The sequence below is a fragment of the Letharia columbiana genome (assembly GCF_014066305.1).
Source record: "Letharia columbiana isolate WasteWater2 chromosome Unknown Sc0000045_s0, whole genome shotgun sequence".
Lineage (NCBI taxonomy): Eukaryota > Fungi > Ascomycota > Lecanoromycetes > Lecanorales > Parmeliaceae > Letharia > Letharia columbiana.
The window spans coordinates 207,691-225,892 of NW_023501089.1; the positions used below are offsets into that span (position 1 = coordinate 207,691).

At 48.5% G+C, this 18,202-nt stretch overlaps 5 protein-coding genes across 5 annotated transcripts; 2 read left to right on the plus strand and 3 right to left on the minus strand.

Annotated features, from left to right (window-relative positions):
- Nucleotides 1–651: 651 nt before the first annotated feature.
- HO173_010053 (uncharacterized protein) lies at nucleotides 652–2,218 on the minus strand (the record flags this gene model as incomplete). The annotated part of the gene is made up of 3 exons (XM_037311939.1): nucleotides 652–924; nucleotides 978–1,896; nucleotides 1,956–2,218. The coding sequence occupies 3 exons, from the start codon at nucleotides 2,216–2,218 to the stop codon at nucleotides 652–654; spliced, it is 1,455 nt and encodes a 484-aa protein (XP_037161183.1).
- A 902-nt stretch (nucleotides 2,219–3,120) lies between these two features.
- On the plus strand, nucleotides 3,121–4,570 carry HO173_010054 (uncharacterized protein; the record flags this gene model as incomplete). The annotated part of the gene is made up of 5 exons (XM_037311940.1): nucleotides 3,121–3,150; nucleotides 3,338–3,492; nucleotides 3,548–3,649; nucleotides 3,701–4,399; nucleotides 4,453–4,570. 5 exons carry the CDS (start codon nucleotides 3,121–3,123, stop codon nucleotides 4,568–4,570), a joined length of 1,104 nt encoding a protein of 367 aa, XP_037161184.1.
- A 3,361-nt stretch (nucleotides 4,571–7,931) lies between these two features.
- Nucleotides 7,932–8,830, plus strand: HO173_010055 (uncharacterized protein; the record flags this gene model as incomplete). Its single annotated transcript, XM_037311941.1, has 2 exons — nucleotides 7,932–8,225; nucleotides 8,303–8,830. The coding sequence occupies 2 exons, from the start codon at nucleotides 7,932–7,934 to the stop codon at nucleotides 8,828–8,830; spliced, it is 822 nt and encodes a 273-aa protein (XP_037161185.1).
- Nucleotides 8,831–9,022: 192 nt separating this feature from the next.
- HO173_010056 (uncharacterized protein) lies at nucleotides 9,023–9,545 on the minus strand (the record flags this gene model as incomplete). Its single annotated transcript, XM_037311942.1, has 4 exons — nucleotides 9,023–9,048; nucleotides 9,105–9,314; nucleotides 9,429–9,486; nucleotides 9,543–9,545. 4 exons carry the CDS (start codon nucleotides 9,543–9,545, stop codon nucleotides 9,023–9,025), a joined length of 297 nt encoding a protein of 98 aa, XP_037161186.1.
- A 7,447-nt stretch (nucleotides 9,546–16,992) lies between these two features.
- Nucleotides 16,993–17,487, minus strand: HO173_010057 (uncharacterized protein; the record flags this gene model as incomplete). The annotated part of the gene is made up of 1 exon (XM_037311943.1): nucleotides 16,993–17,487. The coding sequence occupies one exon, from the start codon at nucleotides 17,485–17,487 to the stop codon at nucleotides 16,993–16,995; it is 495 nt and encodes a 164-aa protein (XP_037161187.1).
- Nucleotides 17,488–18,202: the final 715 nt, after the last annotated feature.

Here is an 18,202-nt window from a genome sequence, read left to right on the forward strand (position 1 = left end):
GCGAGGATATGCAATGCCATTGTATGCCGTTGCTCTATGCTAAAAATATGCTCCGCAGATCTGGGCCCTTGGCCATAGCACTTCTCCACGGCAACATACCACTCTACTAGCAATCCGACTCTGCAAGGCATACATCTGAAGATCTGAAATTGGGTCCGAAATCATAACATATGCACAACATTTCTTTCGTGGAGCTCAGTGCAAGGCTAATGGAACGTGCTCAGAAGCCACACTGTGTCCGAAGTTCTGGACTCCTATCCTCAACTGGCAAATCCTCCAATGCGTGTTTAAGCAAGCCAATACGGTTCGAAGATGCGCAGATTCGAAGAGTATTCCTTCGCCTCAGTGGCTGTCCCCTGGGCTATTTGAGTTACCAGAGGCTGGCGTTTCCCTCGCAGGTTGACAGGGTAGTCGAGGTGGAAGATTCGAGGGCAAAGGTAAATCTCGGTACGGGTGCAGTATCCCATCGTCTGGCAGGGGGTAAAATTCAGGGGTTCCGACCGAACATAAAAAACCCCATAGCATGTTAGTGTAATTCAATGCGCCTTTTCCAACAAAATCTTAGTGTCGCGATTAATCTTTATAAGCAGATCTGAGATTCTATAATAGAAAATAAGTTTGTGATTTTTTTTTTTTAAAAATTTTTTTTTGTTAAAAATAAGTATTTTTCTGCCAGAATTTTACCCCGCGCCGACGATGGTATAAATCACGTGACCGTCCTTGCCAAATATCTGTCCACGTGGTTGAGCCAAGTCCAAGGGTCTCAAGACATGAGCCATATGATAAGAGCGCGTTGGCAACGTCCATTGCGATCATTGCATGGAATCTTGGGAAGGACGAGGTCTCCGCATCTGCTTTCTGGGTTGGCAAATTGCGGATATTCAAAGTCTTGAGGTATTTAAGCCGACTAAACTGATAAAGATGCTTGCGAATCAATAAGCCTTTGTCTTCTGTTAACAGCGCGATAGTTGACTTACCGCATGGTCTCCACTGGTGAGAGCGTCCACGGCCAACCCAAGCTCTCGTAGATTAGGGCAATTTTCAACGATCTTGTCAAGGGAACTAGACATCATAAATGCAGTAGCTGTATTGGTAGATTCATCAAGCTTTGTCCGAGCACCTTGTCTTTGGTCCCAAACTAACGTCCGCAGAGTTGATCCATGGTTGCCAACGAAGCAATCCGGGGGCAAGAAGGGACCAGAACCTTCGAGCAGGACAGCCAGGTGTACAAGCCCTTTTGAGGCAAGCAGGAAGGCCTTTAAGCCGTCTTGAAATGACGCGTCGGAGCATTCTTGTCTTAGTCTGAAGCTACGAAGCTGAGGTAATAGCGGTGGCGCATCTGGAATTCGCTGAGGAGATAGCGTGGGGAAGCCTTGCCTCAAATTGAAACAAGACTCCAAGCAAAGCGAAGTGAGCTTTTGAATGTCCAACATTGTGGGTGCTCCAATCTTGGGGGTAATGCCACAATCAATCCCAACGAGGTGGAGCGATTGAAGAGTCAAAATCGACGTCCGTAGACTTGATTGTTCGTCAAGCTTGCTGGAACCCTGGGTTGGAAGGCTCTTGCGTATACCATCATCCAGGTCTTGGGTAAAGTCCGATGCTTCGCTCGCGGTCAAGAAATCTTCTTTGCCAAGATATGACTGCGCAAGAAATGTCTCGCAGCCAAGTTTCAAATGAGTCAACGAGTTGTGGCTGCTGGCCACAGACTTTGACGCCCAAGACAATGCAAAGTTCAGATGCATACCTCCAGCATCAAGTGTGGTGAGTGCGGAAAAGTCCGCTTCGAAAGTCCAAGGAAAGATGTTGTAGATTTGAAGGGTTGTGAGGCAATGACCGTGACGTCTAGCGACAAGCTCAAGCGTCTTTCTCGAAACTCTGGTAGCGTGACACCAACTGCGTGTGTAAGAATGAGCGCTATTGTGATCGAAGATTGGGCGGGACGAACGACTCACCGGAAGGTTTGTAGGCACCCGTTCGGGACTTTGCTGATCAGCAGCCGTAGGAGGATGTTCAGCACCTTAGGTTGGTAGTTCCATTGACCACAGTCATCCCCTTGGTCCTCCCATTTACCGCCATCACCGAAGTCCAAGCCGTCATCCTCAGGGTCGTACGATTCACATGGTGCCCCCAATTTATCATTCTGCATAGAGATGATGATACTTCTAGTGAACTGCAACCCTTCAGCACCAGAATCGAGAAGGGCTTCCAAGAACATTGCCGATGACCAAGGACGGGGAAGGACGATAGAAAGCTCTCTATAGAGCCTGGGCTGCATGGCAGAATTGAGCTGTTTGCAGGTTCTACTTAGACTGTTGAGTTGGGAAGGCCGGTAGAGCTGGGACTGCTGTCAGCTGGAGGCCATGTTCTGGAAGGATATATCCATGATTTAACGAACACATGAGGCGATTTTGTCTAATATTTCCACCGGGAGTGCGGTGAGCCTTGAAGCTTTCAAGCGGGCGGACACTTTCAACCCCGCATCTAAATCCATATTGATGGCGGACGAGTATTCGAACTATGAATTGTTGTGACTCCGTATAGTTAATGTAGGCGTTATCAAAATAAGGTACTGAAGAAGGAGTAGGGTGTTGAGGGTGAAAGCATAAAGGCGTGTGAAATTAGAATGAACGGGCAAGAACCATCCCCAAGGCGCGATATATTCTACATAGCCCTGATTCTTTGGTTTCAATGAAGAGTTTCTCACCCAGGACGTGGCTGACTAGCATGACTTGCGTACTTTAGTTGACCATCGTGCCGCTTAGAGACATTGTCACCCGCAGCCAAAGAAGTAAGGACTGTGAGATGCTACGGCATCACTTTGCAGATCACAGTCGCCAGCCCGCGAGAAGCAGGTCCTTCGGTGTCATTCGTCTCAAAGCTAGCTTAATAACTTAAGACAGCCCTGCAATGCTTACTTTAGAGAGGCTGGAGATTACGAGATTTCTTCGGATGTGCATGCCGAACTATCGCCGGGATAACCCCGAATCTTACCCGGAGAGCCGCTATTCCCAGCATTAAAGACTGACGCTAGGCTAAAAGGATGAGGGAAGCGTCGGAGGACTGGTTCTGCAATCGAACGTCGTGCAGACTTGGCAGAACCCTCTTTCAAAAACCGCAATGTCGCGAACCGATGGAGATGCAGAACATGTCAGTGGTTACTTCTACAGGGCAGCTGCGAGCGATTGCTCCGACGGCCATCTCGCGAGGAAACAGTTCAATTGCACTTTGAGCATCTTCCATCAGTAGATCTTGAGTCATCTAAACAGAGGAAGAAGCTATAATCATTGCTGCGGGCCTGTAGCTAAGCAGGGCTAACATACTTGATGTTGGATAGGAACCTTCTAAGCCGGACCATAACTCGAAGGCAAGCAGTAGCTCGGCAGACCACGAGGAAACAACCGCAGTCAATGGATTGAATGGAGGCCTGGAGCCCGGAAACTTACTCCATGTTGACCACAAGCCACGCTTATTGCTGATGGGCTTGAAGAGGTACATGCTGGCTCTGCTTCCAGACATTCGCTCATACACTGACCACTGTCCGTAGGAGTGGGAAGTCGTCGATATCAAACGTTGTTTTTCGTAAGATGGCGCCTCACGAAACGTTATTCCTGGAAACCACCACGACGATCCGCAAAGAGGCCATGCAGTGAGTTGTGCTTCAAGGTGCTTTTGGACGCTGACCAACCACGATTCTCAGCTCGTTCATGGACTTCCAAGTATGGGATCTGCCAGGCCAGATCGACTACTTAGATCCAGAATTCGACGCAGAAAGTATCTTCGGCGGCGTTGGCGCAATGATCTGGGTCCTCGACGCGATAGACAACTACATGGAGCCAGTCAGCCGCCTAACAGAAACGATCTTGCATCTACAGCATTCCTACCCCGACATCAAGTACTCAGTCTTCATTCACAAGGTTGACTCCCTCACCGAAGACTTTCGCGACGACACAATGCGAGATGTACGTCAGCGCATCACGGATGACCTCTACGATGCTGGCCTTGAAAACCCACCCATCACATATTACGGCACTTCGATCTATGATCACAGTATTTTTGAAGCGTTCAGCAAAGTCATGCAAGGACTCGTACCTCAGCTTCCGACGTTTGAGGCTCTGCTCAATACTGTTTCGGCATCGTGCAGATTCGAAAAGGCCTACCTGTTTGATGTCTACAGCAAAGTCTATATTGCTTCAGATACGACCCCTATAGACATGAAAGCTTATGAGCTTTGTGCGGACTTGATCGATATCATCGTGGATATGTCCGAGGTGTATGGCTGGGATCGAGGAAAGGATCAGCAGGAGATCGATCCCTCGAAAGCCGTGGCAGCTCAAAGTGCAGAGTCTTTCGTCAGCAACATTAAAGGCTATCATTTGTATCTCAAGGAGATCAACAGGTGAGCGCTCTAATAGCACGGACTCAGAAGGAGATAAGACTGACCGTTGGCAGAAATCTGTCATTCATCGGCATCTCCAACAATTCCGATTTTGAGTCTGGCAAGGTTCTCGTCGACCAAAACATGCAAGCATTTCAGGATACGTTGCTTAAGGTTTTTCCGCGCGGTTGACAGATCATTCGAGAATCCGGACGGCGCTGGGGGGTGGAGTATCGTCCCCGGAGTTTGAGGGCAAGTACCTTAGAACTTCTATCTTACAAATTTCTGAAGCCGCACTTGCTGCTTGTTGTATGAGGACATATAGCACTATGTCGGGCTTCAACCCGAGCTTCTAATTGGATGTGCGCTCTTACCTCTCCGCTTTATCTTCGTCTAGAGCTGACCTTCAGGCAGAGATTGGGTAACTAGCGGTTTATAGCCTTCGCCAGTGCACCTTCTCAAAAATGCTATTATGTTCTTTTCTCTTGGGTATCATGAGGCTACAGTCCTTGAAAATCTAGCAAACATATCTATGATCGCTCTTTTTTTTTGTCATTCTCTAGGGCTTGTGACTATCATATGTGCAGAAGGACGTGACGAACCGCCATTCTTTGGTGATGAAAAGAAATCAGAATTCGTCGATGCATGGTAATCGTATCCCGAACAACCACTCGTTGGTACTCTTCTAGGCATATACAGAAGCCAAATTGACAGAGAGACGCAGCATTCTGCCAGTTTGTGCGGGAATCTCCAAGTATCCGAAATCTTTGATGGATTGGCAAGTAGACCTCTATAATAAGTACTCTATCTTGTTTCTCCAAGCGCACATTGACATCAAATATGCACAAGGGATTGGAGTCTCTGTCAGGGGGCTGTTGATTGTTGTAGGCACTATCTTTGGACATGTTTTCCATGAAAGAATGAAGAGCTTGAAGTTGTCTCTGTGTATTTTTCTGGCATCAGTCCACCAGGCCAACTAGCATCAAAATCTAGTAACTACTTCCGATCATCTACATGCCATTTCATCAACCACTACCTTCTCCTCCGCCCGAAGAAAAGTCTTCCAGATACCGAGGTTTCGCTAACGCATGTAGCCGAAAATATTGGCCATATGTGGCCCCAGATCGCCTCGGTTCTTCCTCGCCTCATCTCCAGTGACGGTCGTCAAGATAACCGCAAACGTTGTGCCCTTTGAGTTCTCAGCCGCTGACGATTGGTAGTTGCTATTGTGGTTCCCGCAAGGCGAAGATTCGGACTTCGGTCTAGAAGTGGTAGACGATGGAGGTGAACTTCTAGCTAGTACGACGACCCCTCCCATTCTCAAAAAAAAACCACGGCTTCGGAGACTCGGAAAGTGCCGGACATTCTGGCAGCTTCGATGGCTCCCCAGTGTGAATCAGCTGCCCTAAGGGTGCGCGGCAGTTCTTTGGAGCCTGCGCCTGCTTCGAGTCTGTCCAATGTATTTCTCCCAAGGCTCCACCAACGAATTGAAGATGCCACTTACGGTGCCTAGAATGTACCAAAGAGAGACCCATGCGCGGATGACTGAGTTTCTAAGCGCAACGCGACGCCCATATACTCGGAAACCTTTCCTCCTCGAAGGCGTTTGTCTGCGGACACCCCACGCCTCCAGGCATTCAACAATGGGCCATGGAAGATGCCGGTGTGTACTACGAACGACATCGCACATCCTGACGCCTTTGGATCCTGGGAAGCATATGATGAACGGGTACTTCACTCAGCCCACGTCTTTGCTGAGCACGCGCTGAGGCAAGGAAGTCTACACCCAATGAGTTTCAACCCGAGTATACCATTCACTCTCTGGCACGTGTCTCGTGCGCCAAGCCCCTTTCCGACCGAAACGTAAGCAGCCCATCCTGGTGGTCCCGCCTTCCCTGTCACCACACAGCCTGCTCCGTGGATCTATAGCTATGCATTTGCTGCCAATCCCCAGGTTTTTGTCGCCGCAAATGTATCAGAAAGCTAGTCAGGACACTCCGGAAGTTTCTTGATGGAGCACACCCCCGACGGACGAGAGACTCTGGGCATTGATCAGGTAGTAAATGCAGTATCAGGTTATGTAGGAGACAGACCATTGCCTCCGGCCATGGATCATCAATCGACGAAGCCATGCGGAAGTTATTGTGAAGAGAACATGATGATATGGTCAAGCAGCTCAAGTGGAAGCTTTTTCAAGCCGGACACAAGCCATGGTTCGAGACCTTCCTCACCTTCATTGTCATTATCAAACGTCGAATACGTACACTCGAACGTAGTGTGGTGAATCAAATGCCAAGAGAAAAGTGTGAGTGGAAAGACTTGTTCTTAATGTCTAACCTTACTAATGCCGTGGTGTAGACGCTGTGGACTAGTACTCATGGACCATGGTGACAAGCGGTCTGGGCGGTGGTGGTCAGAAGATAGAGGTCGAAGTTCTGCACGAAGTTCGTCTGCTTAGGAGTCACGAACGCGAAGTCAGTGCGCTGTCGATACAGTCTCGGAAACGCCCATGAAAATCGAAACCCGCAAACCCATTTCCATTATGTATCTCGAAGTTTGTGTCGAGCATGTTGAAAGGCATTGAGAGCTTGTAAAACGATCATGTAGTTCATGAATTGAATGTCGCCAGGGTGACCGTCAAGCTCGATGGAAACCTGCTCGGCAACAGTTTGTACCATGTTGAGAGCTTTGATTAGTAGGTCTCATTCAACTCTACGCCGCAGGCCAATGAGTACGCCTCAACAGGACCTCATTGAGATGTCCACACACTATTATTGAGTGCCTTCGCAAGAGCAATGAGAAGGAAGGACTTTCCTCATTTGATGTTTATTCTGAGGCATTTGCGTGAGCGCTGTAGCTAATTAATGGATTGGCTCTCCGAGAGACTCGTTCAGACAATTCCAGCTGTACTGAGACTGGCTTCTAGCCATAGTCGTTGACCCATCATTTGTACGAGAGTGACAGTTGAAGATGTAAACTTAGCTAGCCATCAGCGTACTTGGTAGAAAGATCCTGGCTGTCGCCATCTTGATTGACATGAGGCGGCACTATGTGAAGCATGCCTTTCCGTAAATTGAATACCTTTGACCAATTGTCCCCAACATATCGAGCTGGTTCGGGATCGAGATGGGTGCGTCATTCTGGATGCAGCCCCGACGTCCCTTTTCAAAGTTGAATTGCAGCGGCAAAGGTTTTGGGCTCGTGAACCACAAAAGTTAACAAATTACAGGAAGCCATGTGAACGGGAAGAGGTCAACATGGGCTTCAAGTCCGACAGGCAGGTCAGCGATCACATGTAATGTTGCAGTACTCATAGAGGATGGTGGCAAAGAACCTTGATTTTTCGCCGATGTCAGCTACCTACGACTGACATCAATGGACGATATCTAAGGAATGTTGGCCAGAACATAACACCAAGAAGAGCTTCATATTCTGGCTTAAGAAAGATAGCAAGAGTGTTCGTGTGTGAGATTTAGAAAGGACTGCACCTCTATTGTTTGCCCTCTAGCACAAACTTAGCTTCAAAGATAGAGTACCGTAAACCTCGTCCACAATGACCGCTTTGCGCTCACGCACCAACCTACCACCCAAAGACCGCCATTCTCCTTCCGCTGCTCCTTCCACTGCCGAAGATGGACCTTCCGATTCCACCTCCACCTCCAAGCCCAAACCCTACCTATCAGACCCAGAGGAAGGCCCCAGCCGCCTCTCCCTTCTCGACATCCTCCGCGTCCTTGGCGGGCTTTTCCTCCTCTCCAGCACGCTGTCCTACTTCATAACCGGCGACTCCATACTCTGGGGCTATAGACCTGCAATCACGAGGCCGGCGAGGATAAAAGCCTGGCTGGTGAGGAGACCTTGCCCGTCGTCCTTTCTCTCCGGTTTCCATGGACAGACTCGCAGCTAACACTCCGCCTTTCCTAGCGCGGTCCCTATGATCTGACAGACGCTCAATTATCCATATACAATGGCACCGACCCTACGCTTCCCATCCTCGTTGCTGTCAATGGCACCATCTATGACGTCTCTGCCTCCCCGCACTTCTACGGCCCGGGCGGTAGCTACTCGTTCTTCGCAGGCAGGGATGCGACGAGGTCGTTTGTGACAGGGTGTTTTGATACGGATTTGAACGGAGATTTGAGAGGGGTGGAGGAGATGTTTATGCCTCTTGAGGGGGAGGCGGGAGATGATCCTACAAAGGAAGGGAGAAGGGAGAGGAAGCTACGGAGGGAAAGGGAGAAGAGGACGGCTAGGAAGAAGGTGGAGGAGACTGTGAGGGGTTGGGAGGGAATGTTTGATGGGGGAAAAGATGGGAAGTACTTTAAGGTTGGGAAGGTAGATAGAGGTCCGGGTTCTGGATGGGAAGGATGGGGAGAGGTCAAGGAGTTGTGTCAGAAGGCGAGGGAGGGAAGGCCGCGGAGGACGGCGGAGGAGGTGGGGGGAAGGGGATGAGGGCTGTCTGTATTGTCTGCGGATAACGGCGTCTGTGTGCTACATCATGTAAAAGCTTTGAAATGTCCATGAAGCTCCCCGAGTGAATCTCAGAAGTACTCCATTGATGCTACCGTTGGAAAATGGCCTGGCGTACACAAGTCTCAGCGCTTCCACCACCTACGTTTCCTTCCCTCATCCACATATCCGCATCTACTCAGCAGCAGTCACAGCTCTCGCTATCCAGGTATTAGCCTCCATCTCCCAACTCCCAAACGGCCTGGTCAAAACTCACTGTAGATGCTCAGCTTGCTGTGTCCAACCACCTTTTTGATCTGACCCTTCTCCTCCAAGTCATTCAGCGCCTTCCTTGCGAGACTGCCATTGATCTTCAGTCTGTCCACGAGGGTGGCCACTGTGATGAGACGGTAGGATTGGACGTCTTTGTAGAGTTTGTCGGCGGTGGCTTTGTCGAGGATGACGGCGTGGTTGGCCTTGTCCTTGACTTTTGAGCGACAACAGTATCAGCGAGAGGTCTGAGGCAATGCCTCTGCGCAGGCAGAGATGATGTGGAAGGACTGGAGAACGGAGAGTGTGAGGGACTGAAGGCGCGACGTACCCTTGCCCTTTGACCACTTCTTCTTTTGCTTCTTGCCGGCAGATGCTGCTGCGGGTGCCTAGGTAGGAGGTCAGCTTCTTCGCTTCAACATCCCTTCCAAAAGTCCGCGCTTACCATGATTGCGATTGCTGGAAGATGGTAGTTATCGTCGTTGATGAAGTTCGCTCATGCAAATCGAGTGTGGGGCTTAAGCGACCCTAGTGTGAATTGAGGTTAGTGCGAGGCTCTACTTGTAGGGCTGAGCTGGAGATCCTCTCTCCTGTTGATCTACGAAAAAACGAAAATGCTGGGAACTGCTTGCGAAACCAGAGCCGCAGAGGTCACCCAATGAACATCAAATGCTGATTCTGCCTGGCTCTTGCCTCCTCACTCGTGCACTCATAGGGTATTCTTCACCTTCGGCTACAGGTGGGATCCGTCTCTCGGACACTCCCGAAACGCACCATAATTACCTTACAAATCTCTCATTACCTACATACGTATGTCTTCGCTTCAAAAGTTTGTACATACAAGACTTCTGCGTTGTGTCACCAATGCTGTTCTAGTTGCACAACTTTCTCACAATGAAAGGTACCAGCCGGCCGATGATTACTTGCAGCTTTGGCTCGGAGCATTGCATCTGCTCTGATGTGCAATGATATACTTTGCACTTTGTCACCTCTCAGTGTTTGCTGTTATGGGCGTTCTTGAGATTCCTTCTGGATTGTGTCCACTTCTTCACTGAAAGCCTGCTTACTATATAGATAAATCCTCGGCCTTTGCAAGGCATCCTTCATGTTTGCGATGCTTTGCTTTTGAGCCCAGGAAAGTTCACAGATATGCCCATCCTAACTTCTTTGCACTTGTGCTGCGGAAAAAGATCACTCCAGGGTTGCTGTTGCAGAGGGTGCGTTGACTACGATGATGATGCATTTGTATATGAGAACGCGGAAATCAACTCGTTTTCATGTATTACTTCGCTGGGGATGAACGAGGGGTCGCAACCATCTGGGGGCGAGAGAAATTGCCTTGTGTCACATTGCACACGCTTCATTACCATCTATCAATCTATCTTAACTCACGCTCAGCTTTCAAGCCAAAATCTGCAGACTTCTTCCAAGAGATCACTGATATGGCTGTGGTATGCATGCCTCAAAAAGCTGACAACGGAGGTCTCATGCGACATAGTGCCAGTATGGGCTGAGGAGCTTGCTTCTGCCCCAACTTAGAACGGGGGAATCTAGAGTACGACGTCGAAGCTAATGGCAAACATCATTAGGAGATGCTCTGACAGAGAGTGTCATCAATGTTCGCTGCCCGGTCTTCTGGGGAGATGTTTGCTGGTGATAAGGTAAGCTTTCTGCCATGTGGTCTTTTCGCTGCAGAAGCCTGTCTTGTCTGTATGTCGAGAGGATCTTTGTTCTTCGCCGCTGTTACACGATTCCGCTTCTCCTCCTCATGCTCCGGTGAGTCGAGATTATCCATGGTATATCTTGGAGGTCATGTAATCTATAGCTTCAGTACAATCTGCCTCAGTTGCTAGCATTCCTATTTGAAATTCGAAAATGTTCTCCAGCTTCCAGTCTCTATATCTTAGTCGGTAGGGTGAAAGACTCCTGAATGGCTTGTTCCCAACACTTCACCATGGGACGATGCCTTAGAGACAAGGATTTACATCGTCGAAGAGGATACAAGGCAGATCAGTGGAGCTGCTTGCGAGATCCTAAGTCATCATGCAAGCCAACTTCCACAGTTCAGACATCGCCAATACGAAAGTACAAATCGAATGGTCAAACTTTTTGTGATTGGGCTTTGCGACCAGCTTTTGATCACACTACTGTTCAAGTCAGGGTTTTCCCTTTCCCAAGAGGCCACCACCACTCTTTGATAGTACCTGACTTTGGAGATGGAGTGGGAAGACCTTCGTCTATACATGCATAGATTAGGCACCTTACACGCACAAATTAGGCACCTCCAAATGAGCACGATTTGGTCAACTGCTCAATTAGGTATCAGGCCTTATTCTTTGCTTGGGTTCGCCGCCTCCTTTCTCACCCCAAATCATTCATCAGCACAAGATGGCGCATCAAGAATGATAAACCCCATTGTATACGGACAATAGCATTGCAGTGCAGCTAGCTAACGCTCCCAAGGAAAACCCTATCATTGACGAGCCGCTGCCAAACTTCACATCAGTGAGGAGACCTCGAAGCTCACTTCGAGCTATCAGCAATCAATATTCACGTGAAATCCATAATTTTCATCAGAAGGGACGCCTCGAAAGTTTTCAGTGAACTGCGAGACAAGGAATTGCACGTGCAGCATCTTCGAACCAAACCTCAGAAGTCTCTATGGAGCAAAGCGGGCTGCTACTTGGCGGAAATTCGAACATAACAAGCAATTTTCGATTCGAGACCAATTAACAGATGCTACAAAAAAGGTGTTCTAGTACTTCAGGATATTACCATGCTTCAAAGGTCAGCAAACGATGTCGCCCCTCTGTCGAAAGTTATTGTCGAAGTACGCAAGCAAGTTCAAGATATCATCAAAGCATGATCCAAAGTGCTCCCTCCAATTTTGCACATCAGAAAGCCAAGAATGATTACGACGTAATCATTAATCGATACAACACAGAGATACAGCGATCTACAGAAATGGAGTCTAAGTACAATATGCTCCTCATCATATGGTACGAGCCTCTCTTCAAACAGCACACTGAGCTAGATCGAAAAATGAGAAATGGATGTCAAAGCACACACGCAGGCTGCTGAAGATCTAAAATTTGGACCCGCAGGGCTGGCGATCGCAGAATTCGACCTTGACAGGGGTATCAAGCAATTGAGCCTTAATCTGAAAAGAGCTCGCGAACGGGAAATTCTTGATTGACAGTGTGGGTGTAGCAAAATCAACAAAATGATGTCGCTCAATCTACGCATTGGTCTACAACTGGCTTGGTGACGAAGGCCGGTGACAAGTTCCAGTCTCCACGTACGTACCCTGTGGGCTTTTTAGCCTGTGAAAAGATGAGAGGACTGCAAGCACTTGATACACTTTTGGGCTCTCATAGAAGAGTAAGGTCGAAATATTCCATGATATTAACTGGTCATTGCGCTTTGTGCCACAATCTTGAGCTCTATAGGAAATTTTAAAAACTTGCAACAGAGAAGGCGGGTAGGTCAGATATTGAGCTGGGCGAAGTGAGAATCTCGAATATCGATCTGAACTCGCAGGCAATCATGTAAAAGATCTCGCTAAATAAATCAGTGAATGAGCGTTCGGAAACAACAAAACAGCTCGTCGAGATACAAACGGAGATGACGGAGAAGAAGGATCAAGAATTGCGGACGGCAATAGAAAATCAACTGGAGGTCATGTTGACCAATTCGGAGACTTTCAAGGCTCAAGCCCAAGACATCGCCACTAAGGAACGGTAGAATCTCGAGCTGGGATCAGAAGTCCGAGGAGAAAGGCATAAGGCGGATGAGCTTGACAGACAACTGGTCACTACGTGAGAGGAGAATCTTCAACTGAGATCAGAAGTCCGAGAAGGGAATGAGCAAGTGTCCAGGCTGCAGTCACAAGTCCACTTTACCAAAGAACAGCTCAGAATCAGAGCAGAGTCATCTGAATCACTTCAAAACGAAATCGATGATGCTAAATTTTCGAAAGCTAGTCAAAGAAAAGCCCACTACAGCTTTCGCAAAACCAGATCCTACGAGTCTTCCAGAAGTAGCAAAGAGCCCTCAGCTCAAGCAGACCACGCCTTCTAGTACCAGTCATAATATCGTCCTCGATGATCGACGGACTACAGCTTCTTCCACAGTCTTTCCCGTAGGCCTTCTCCACCTTCTCCGAGCTCGTCTCCGGCATTTCAGACCAGAGACACGCCGCCCTCTCCTCCATTTGGGCAGTTTTCACGGCGACTGAGGGGAAGAAGCCAATGAGGAAGATTATATTGGCACTGGCGTAGCACCGGAGCCTCAACGGTTCTATCGCTAACCATGATTCTTCCGTCTTCCAAATCTGCTCAAAAGTCAGCCTTCGATTTTCTCGAAGTCTAAGCTATCTTTGAGATTGCATTCACAGTCGCTAGATATCCACTCCAGCCATGCTATCCATTTCTCTTCAAGCCTCGATATGCTGTCTCACTGCTCTACAAGCTTAAGAATTCAACACACTTTCAAATTATCGTTGCCAGGTCACTTGTCGCCACTTGTATTTTGATCATCGAGAGTAGACACAACGTTTCAAATCAGCAGTCAGCCGTGTTACTTCAGATCCCTGCTCCGTTCTCTTTTCCTTGGATACAATTGACCTTACCTGCGAGCCTTTACACAGTCTACAAGCATAAGTAGAATCGAGACAACCTCTTCAGCTCTAAATCGTACCTTAATACCGGTTCATGGTACATTTCTTTTAACCTCCAATCAATTGTGGTGATATTTGAACTTGGCTAGATGTCATTGGAGGCTATGTGTTCCTGGGGGGGCAGTGTGAGAGAACTCAATCCGGAAAATTCATTCAACCTGTGAAAGTCAGTTGCCACAAGAGCTTGAGCTCAACGCCTTTGAAATTTTTTGTTGCTGCACGTGAAAGGCTTTCTTGCAGAGACTTCTGTCTGCCCGACAGGATATAAAATAACCAACATAAAACGTGCCAACCTGCGCCACTACTTCTCTTCGGCGCAGAGTCGATAAGAACATAATCTCAAACAGATTCCTCGAGATCTGATGTTCTAATTTGACACATGCACCTCTTTTCAGGCGACGGCCTCATCAACGATACTTCACCTATTCGACAGGAGCATTCCGTCCTACCGTAGGAAGCCTCTCAGATCGACCACGAGAGATCCGACGTTCCTTTCACTCTCTAAGATTTTCGACTCGTCCATAGCTTTCTCGTCCATATTCTCATCGAGCGCAAAATGTCGCTTGACAAATACATGACGTTTGCAAACCGCCCCTGATCAGAGAAAATCCGAAATCCTTATGCAGGACAAATCAAGCGAATCCAAAGTTTACTCATGGCTGTGACTGCTGTCCGCCCCAAAACGCTTCTTGGCTTGGAGCCTGTCGATTTCCAAGATGTCGGGTTCGAGTTGATGAGAACATCTCATTATCAAATTAGAAAAGTCCCATGGTCAAGAAGACAGTGCAAGCAATTGCCGAGGTCACGAACAAAAACCAGTGAAAATATGATCGGATTCAAAAGCACTTGTATTTGGTCTACCCGCTGGAGTCAATGAGCTTGTCAGAAAGTTTTCATACCCTCACAAGGCCATTATGCAGACGTCGGACACACTTCGCTCTCCGCTGCTTGCCCTCCCCATCGAACTCAGATTGCAGATTCTCACCTACCTCCCAAACGATTCCCAACCATCTCTGATGTTGCTCCGTCGAACACCTTCCTCCTTCCGTTAGATAACTCCCCGCCCAAGACTGCATCGGCGTCGATAGTCGAATCAAGCGAATACGGATGTTGGTCGCCGAGCACAGATACCGACTCCTCTTCGCTCCTAATCACTAAGCACGCTACGGTTCTTGTCTCGAAGTCCTGGAAGGCTCGGGGTTTGATAACTACCAATCTGAAAAGTTCAAATTCGCTGCTATCTGTGTGGGGCTTGGGGCAAAAGCACGGCCGCTGGGTGCAACTTGTGCGTTCGGACGCAGATGCGACGGCTGTCGGACTGAAGACTCGAAACTTGGGAAAGAAGAGTAGGCGACATTATCTTGCCTATCAAATATAATGCTGACGGCAGTAGGCTATTGTGGCAAAGGCAACTAGGAGGATGTTGGATGTGAGAGGTTACTGCAACACAGCGCAAAGGAGCTTGTTCCCGAGCGACAAGAAGGTCGGAAAGCTTGGGTCATAATATTCACTAGCAATGGAGACGCGGTCTCGAGGATGGACTTGTGCAGTGGATGCCAATTAGCGTCTGGCTTCGCTTGTGTATACTGGATTACGAATTGTCTCAGTGCCTATTGTGGTAGAACCCCCTTTTCTAGGCTAAGAAGTTGAAGGTTGGGAAGTTCCAATGGGCTATCTGGGCGATTATCTCAGCACCGCAGTGAGGTTCAGTATTCGATATTACGATTTCAGTGGCTGGGTAGTAGCTGATGTTGTCGCTTCAACACCGTCAAGCATTCCTCACCAAGCCAAGCCTATCAACACCACACCTCTCATTATAAGCTTAGTTGCACTCAATCGTCGTACTTCTCGCACTTTTCCAGGGCCGAGCGACCTTGATTAGCCACCGTCATCCGTGAAGAAGCATACAACCCAACATGACAGCTCCTCCGTCGCCATCCTTCGTAGCGCTCCCATGTTTTGCAGAGACTACACGGATGACGTCCGACCAGATGCAAAGAAACCTTTCAAAAATCAGGCCCAATATCCTTAATCTAGGTTTGATGCTTGAATCAGCCTAACAGCTTGAAGCACAAGCCGAAAAAGGCGTCCCGGCAGTTGATCCGTCATCGCCTTCGCCAACTCAGACAGTGTAACATTTTCTTTGGAGAATTGGATACTGATAAAGTCAGCTCTTTGCTTCGCTAGACGTCGACTTCACACTATTCAACAATGTTAAATGGAATGGCAAGTTGAGACTAGATGGCTTCCACGGGATGGTCTAACTGATTTGCACATTGAGAACCACGTCGGTGTACTCAGACTAAAGTCGCTAGTCGAGACTGTGCATACTGGAATTCCATCTGCAGATGCGAGCTTCCAATTTAAGTGAGATAGCAAGTCTTGGCTTACCTTTTCGAAGAAAGCGAGCGCCTATCATTCGTGGTACTGCGCCGTTCCCATCCGGTGCTCGGACGCCAGGGCCCTCCCAAACGCCTCACTTCGATTACGACCCTTGCCATCAGACAATACTAACTCCTATCCGCAGAGCTGAACCACCCGTATATCTTCCATCACGTTCCATGTTGTGCTACACATGCGGGAAGGAGCAGAGGTTCTGAAAGAAATCAGCCTATGTATTTGGATTCGAAAAAGATGTTCCACAAGGCTTTTGGGTCAGCCATTGCGTATGAACGGATATGCAATTATTTTTGGGAAATTGAGGAGCTGGACATCTGTTCCAGTATTGATCAAAGGCTGATGGCTGATGCCCGGCTGACTGTAATGGTTCTTTTATGGCGCTAGCGATAAAGGGTCTGGGACTGTTTGTAGTTGACGGGCGTGGCTCTCGATTGCTAGAGCACCTAGAGCACACCAAGTCTCTGACAGACTGGCAAGGATTTCCCAGTACAGTGGTTGTTGGGATATAGTGGTCAACCAGGAGGATGGCATGCTTGCTTGAACCAGTTTCCACACTCGTGGAAGTGAAGAGCCTGACGACTCGTAAGCAGGAGAGAGTAGACTGCAAAATTTGCTGGCAACACTATCAGAGACTACGACAAAGGTATGGAATCAGGTCATATAGATTCGGACTTAGATCTCACAGTGTCAACTGAAACTTCCGTCAAGTTTCATTAATACTAGAATACATCCGCTCGCGCCCGCCATCGACAGCTTCTTTGAAAAATCCATCACGCGCTCCCTCGTTGTTGGCGCCCCCTCAAGTTCCTTCGAAAGCCTACGTTGGACGCCCGAAAGACTTGAGTGGTGGAAACGTCAAAGTACGCCGCACTTCAACAGCCGGGAGATGACGTGGGCCACCGAAGATATCATGCCAGTCCGCATCCCTGAGTCGTTGTTGTGCGAGATAGAGCTCCGTGTAAAGCGCGTGGATGGTATCCGAACCGACCTTCGTCAACCGCGCAACCTCCGTCAGAGTCTTCGGTGCACCGCGAACATGCGAGGCCATGTAGACGGAAGCTGCGGACAATTCTAGCTCGGAGTAGCGGTGGAGCGGGGTTCCGGGATACTCGGAAGCTGCGATCGTGCGGGCGAGTTCGGCGGTGGATAGGTCGAGGGCGAGTTGGTAGCAGAAGCGGAATGTGAGAGCTGAGAAGTTCTGTCGGTTGGCATTTTCTCGGACCATTCGGGCCAGGTAGTCGGTGTCTTTTTCTGATCTGCCTTGTGATTCGTCGCGGTTTCTCATTCCTAGAAGTTGAGTGAGTTTAGGCATGCTGATGTGAGAAAGCCAGTTGCGGTTAATCGAGTCGTGTAAAGAGATTTCTTTGGTTGTTGTTGAGTAACGGGAATGAAGTGTTCTAAGACTTGACAAGTGAAGAGAAATGAGTGGAGTTCGGGAATATTTGAAGAAGGTAGGCACGTGGTAGGCACGTGGATATATAGACTAAGGAAGGATCCTTTATGGACGGAAAGCCTCTTGTACTTGACTCTTCAACACCTCTCAATACTTTGTTCAGCTCCATTGACTTCTGGCATCATGTATCTTTATGTGTACAGTATTTTCGTGTTGAAAGAAAATTGTGTTCATGTGTATTAAGACTCCTGCCTTTGTTCTAAAGTGGCTTTGTCTTTTCTTGGAAGTTGAGAAGAGCTTATGACATGCACAAAGAACCGTCAGATCTGGGAGTACGCAGATTGAAGAGTATTCGTAATATTAAATTGGTGCCATCGAAAGATGTCAACAGCAAGTTAGGCTCTGTACATCGGCCACATAGTAAATAAAAAAGCTTCTTCAAGAGTCTCAAACTTGCTTAGACGGCATAAGTCGACCTGAATGCCGGTGTTCTGATCGTCGGTAGTCGTTAGTAGATCACGAAATAAGCAGCTCCAGCACGCAGTGTGGGCCATGATGAGATGGCGCAGTAAGCTGGTCTCCGACCGCATTTCAGCTCACCGAGAACGAGTCATCGCCAATCTGCACGCGAGGG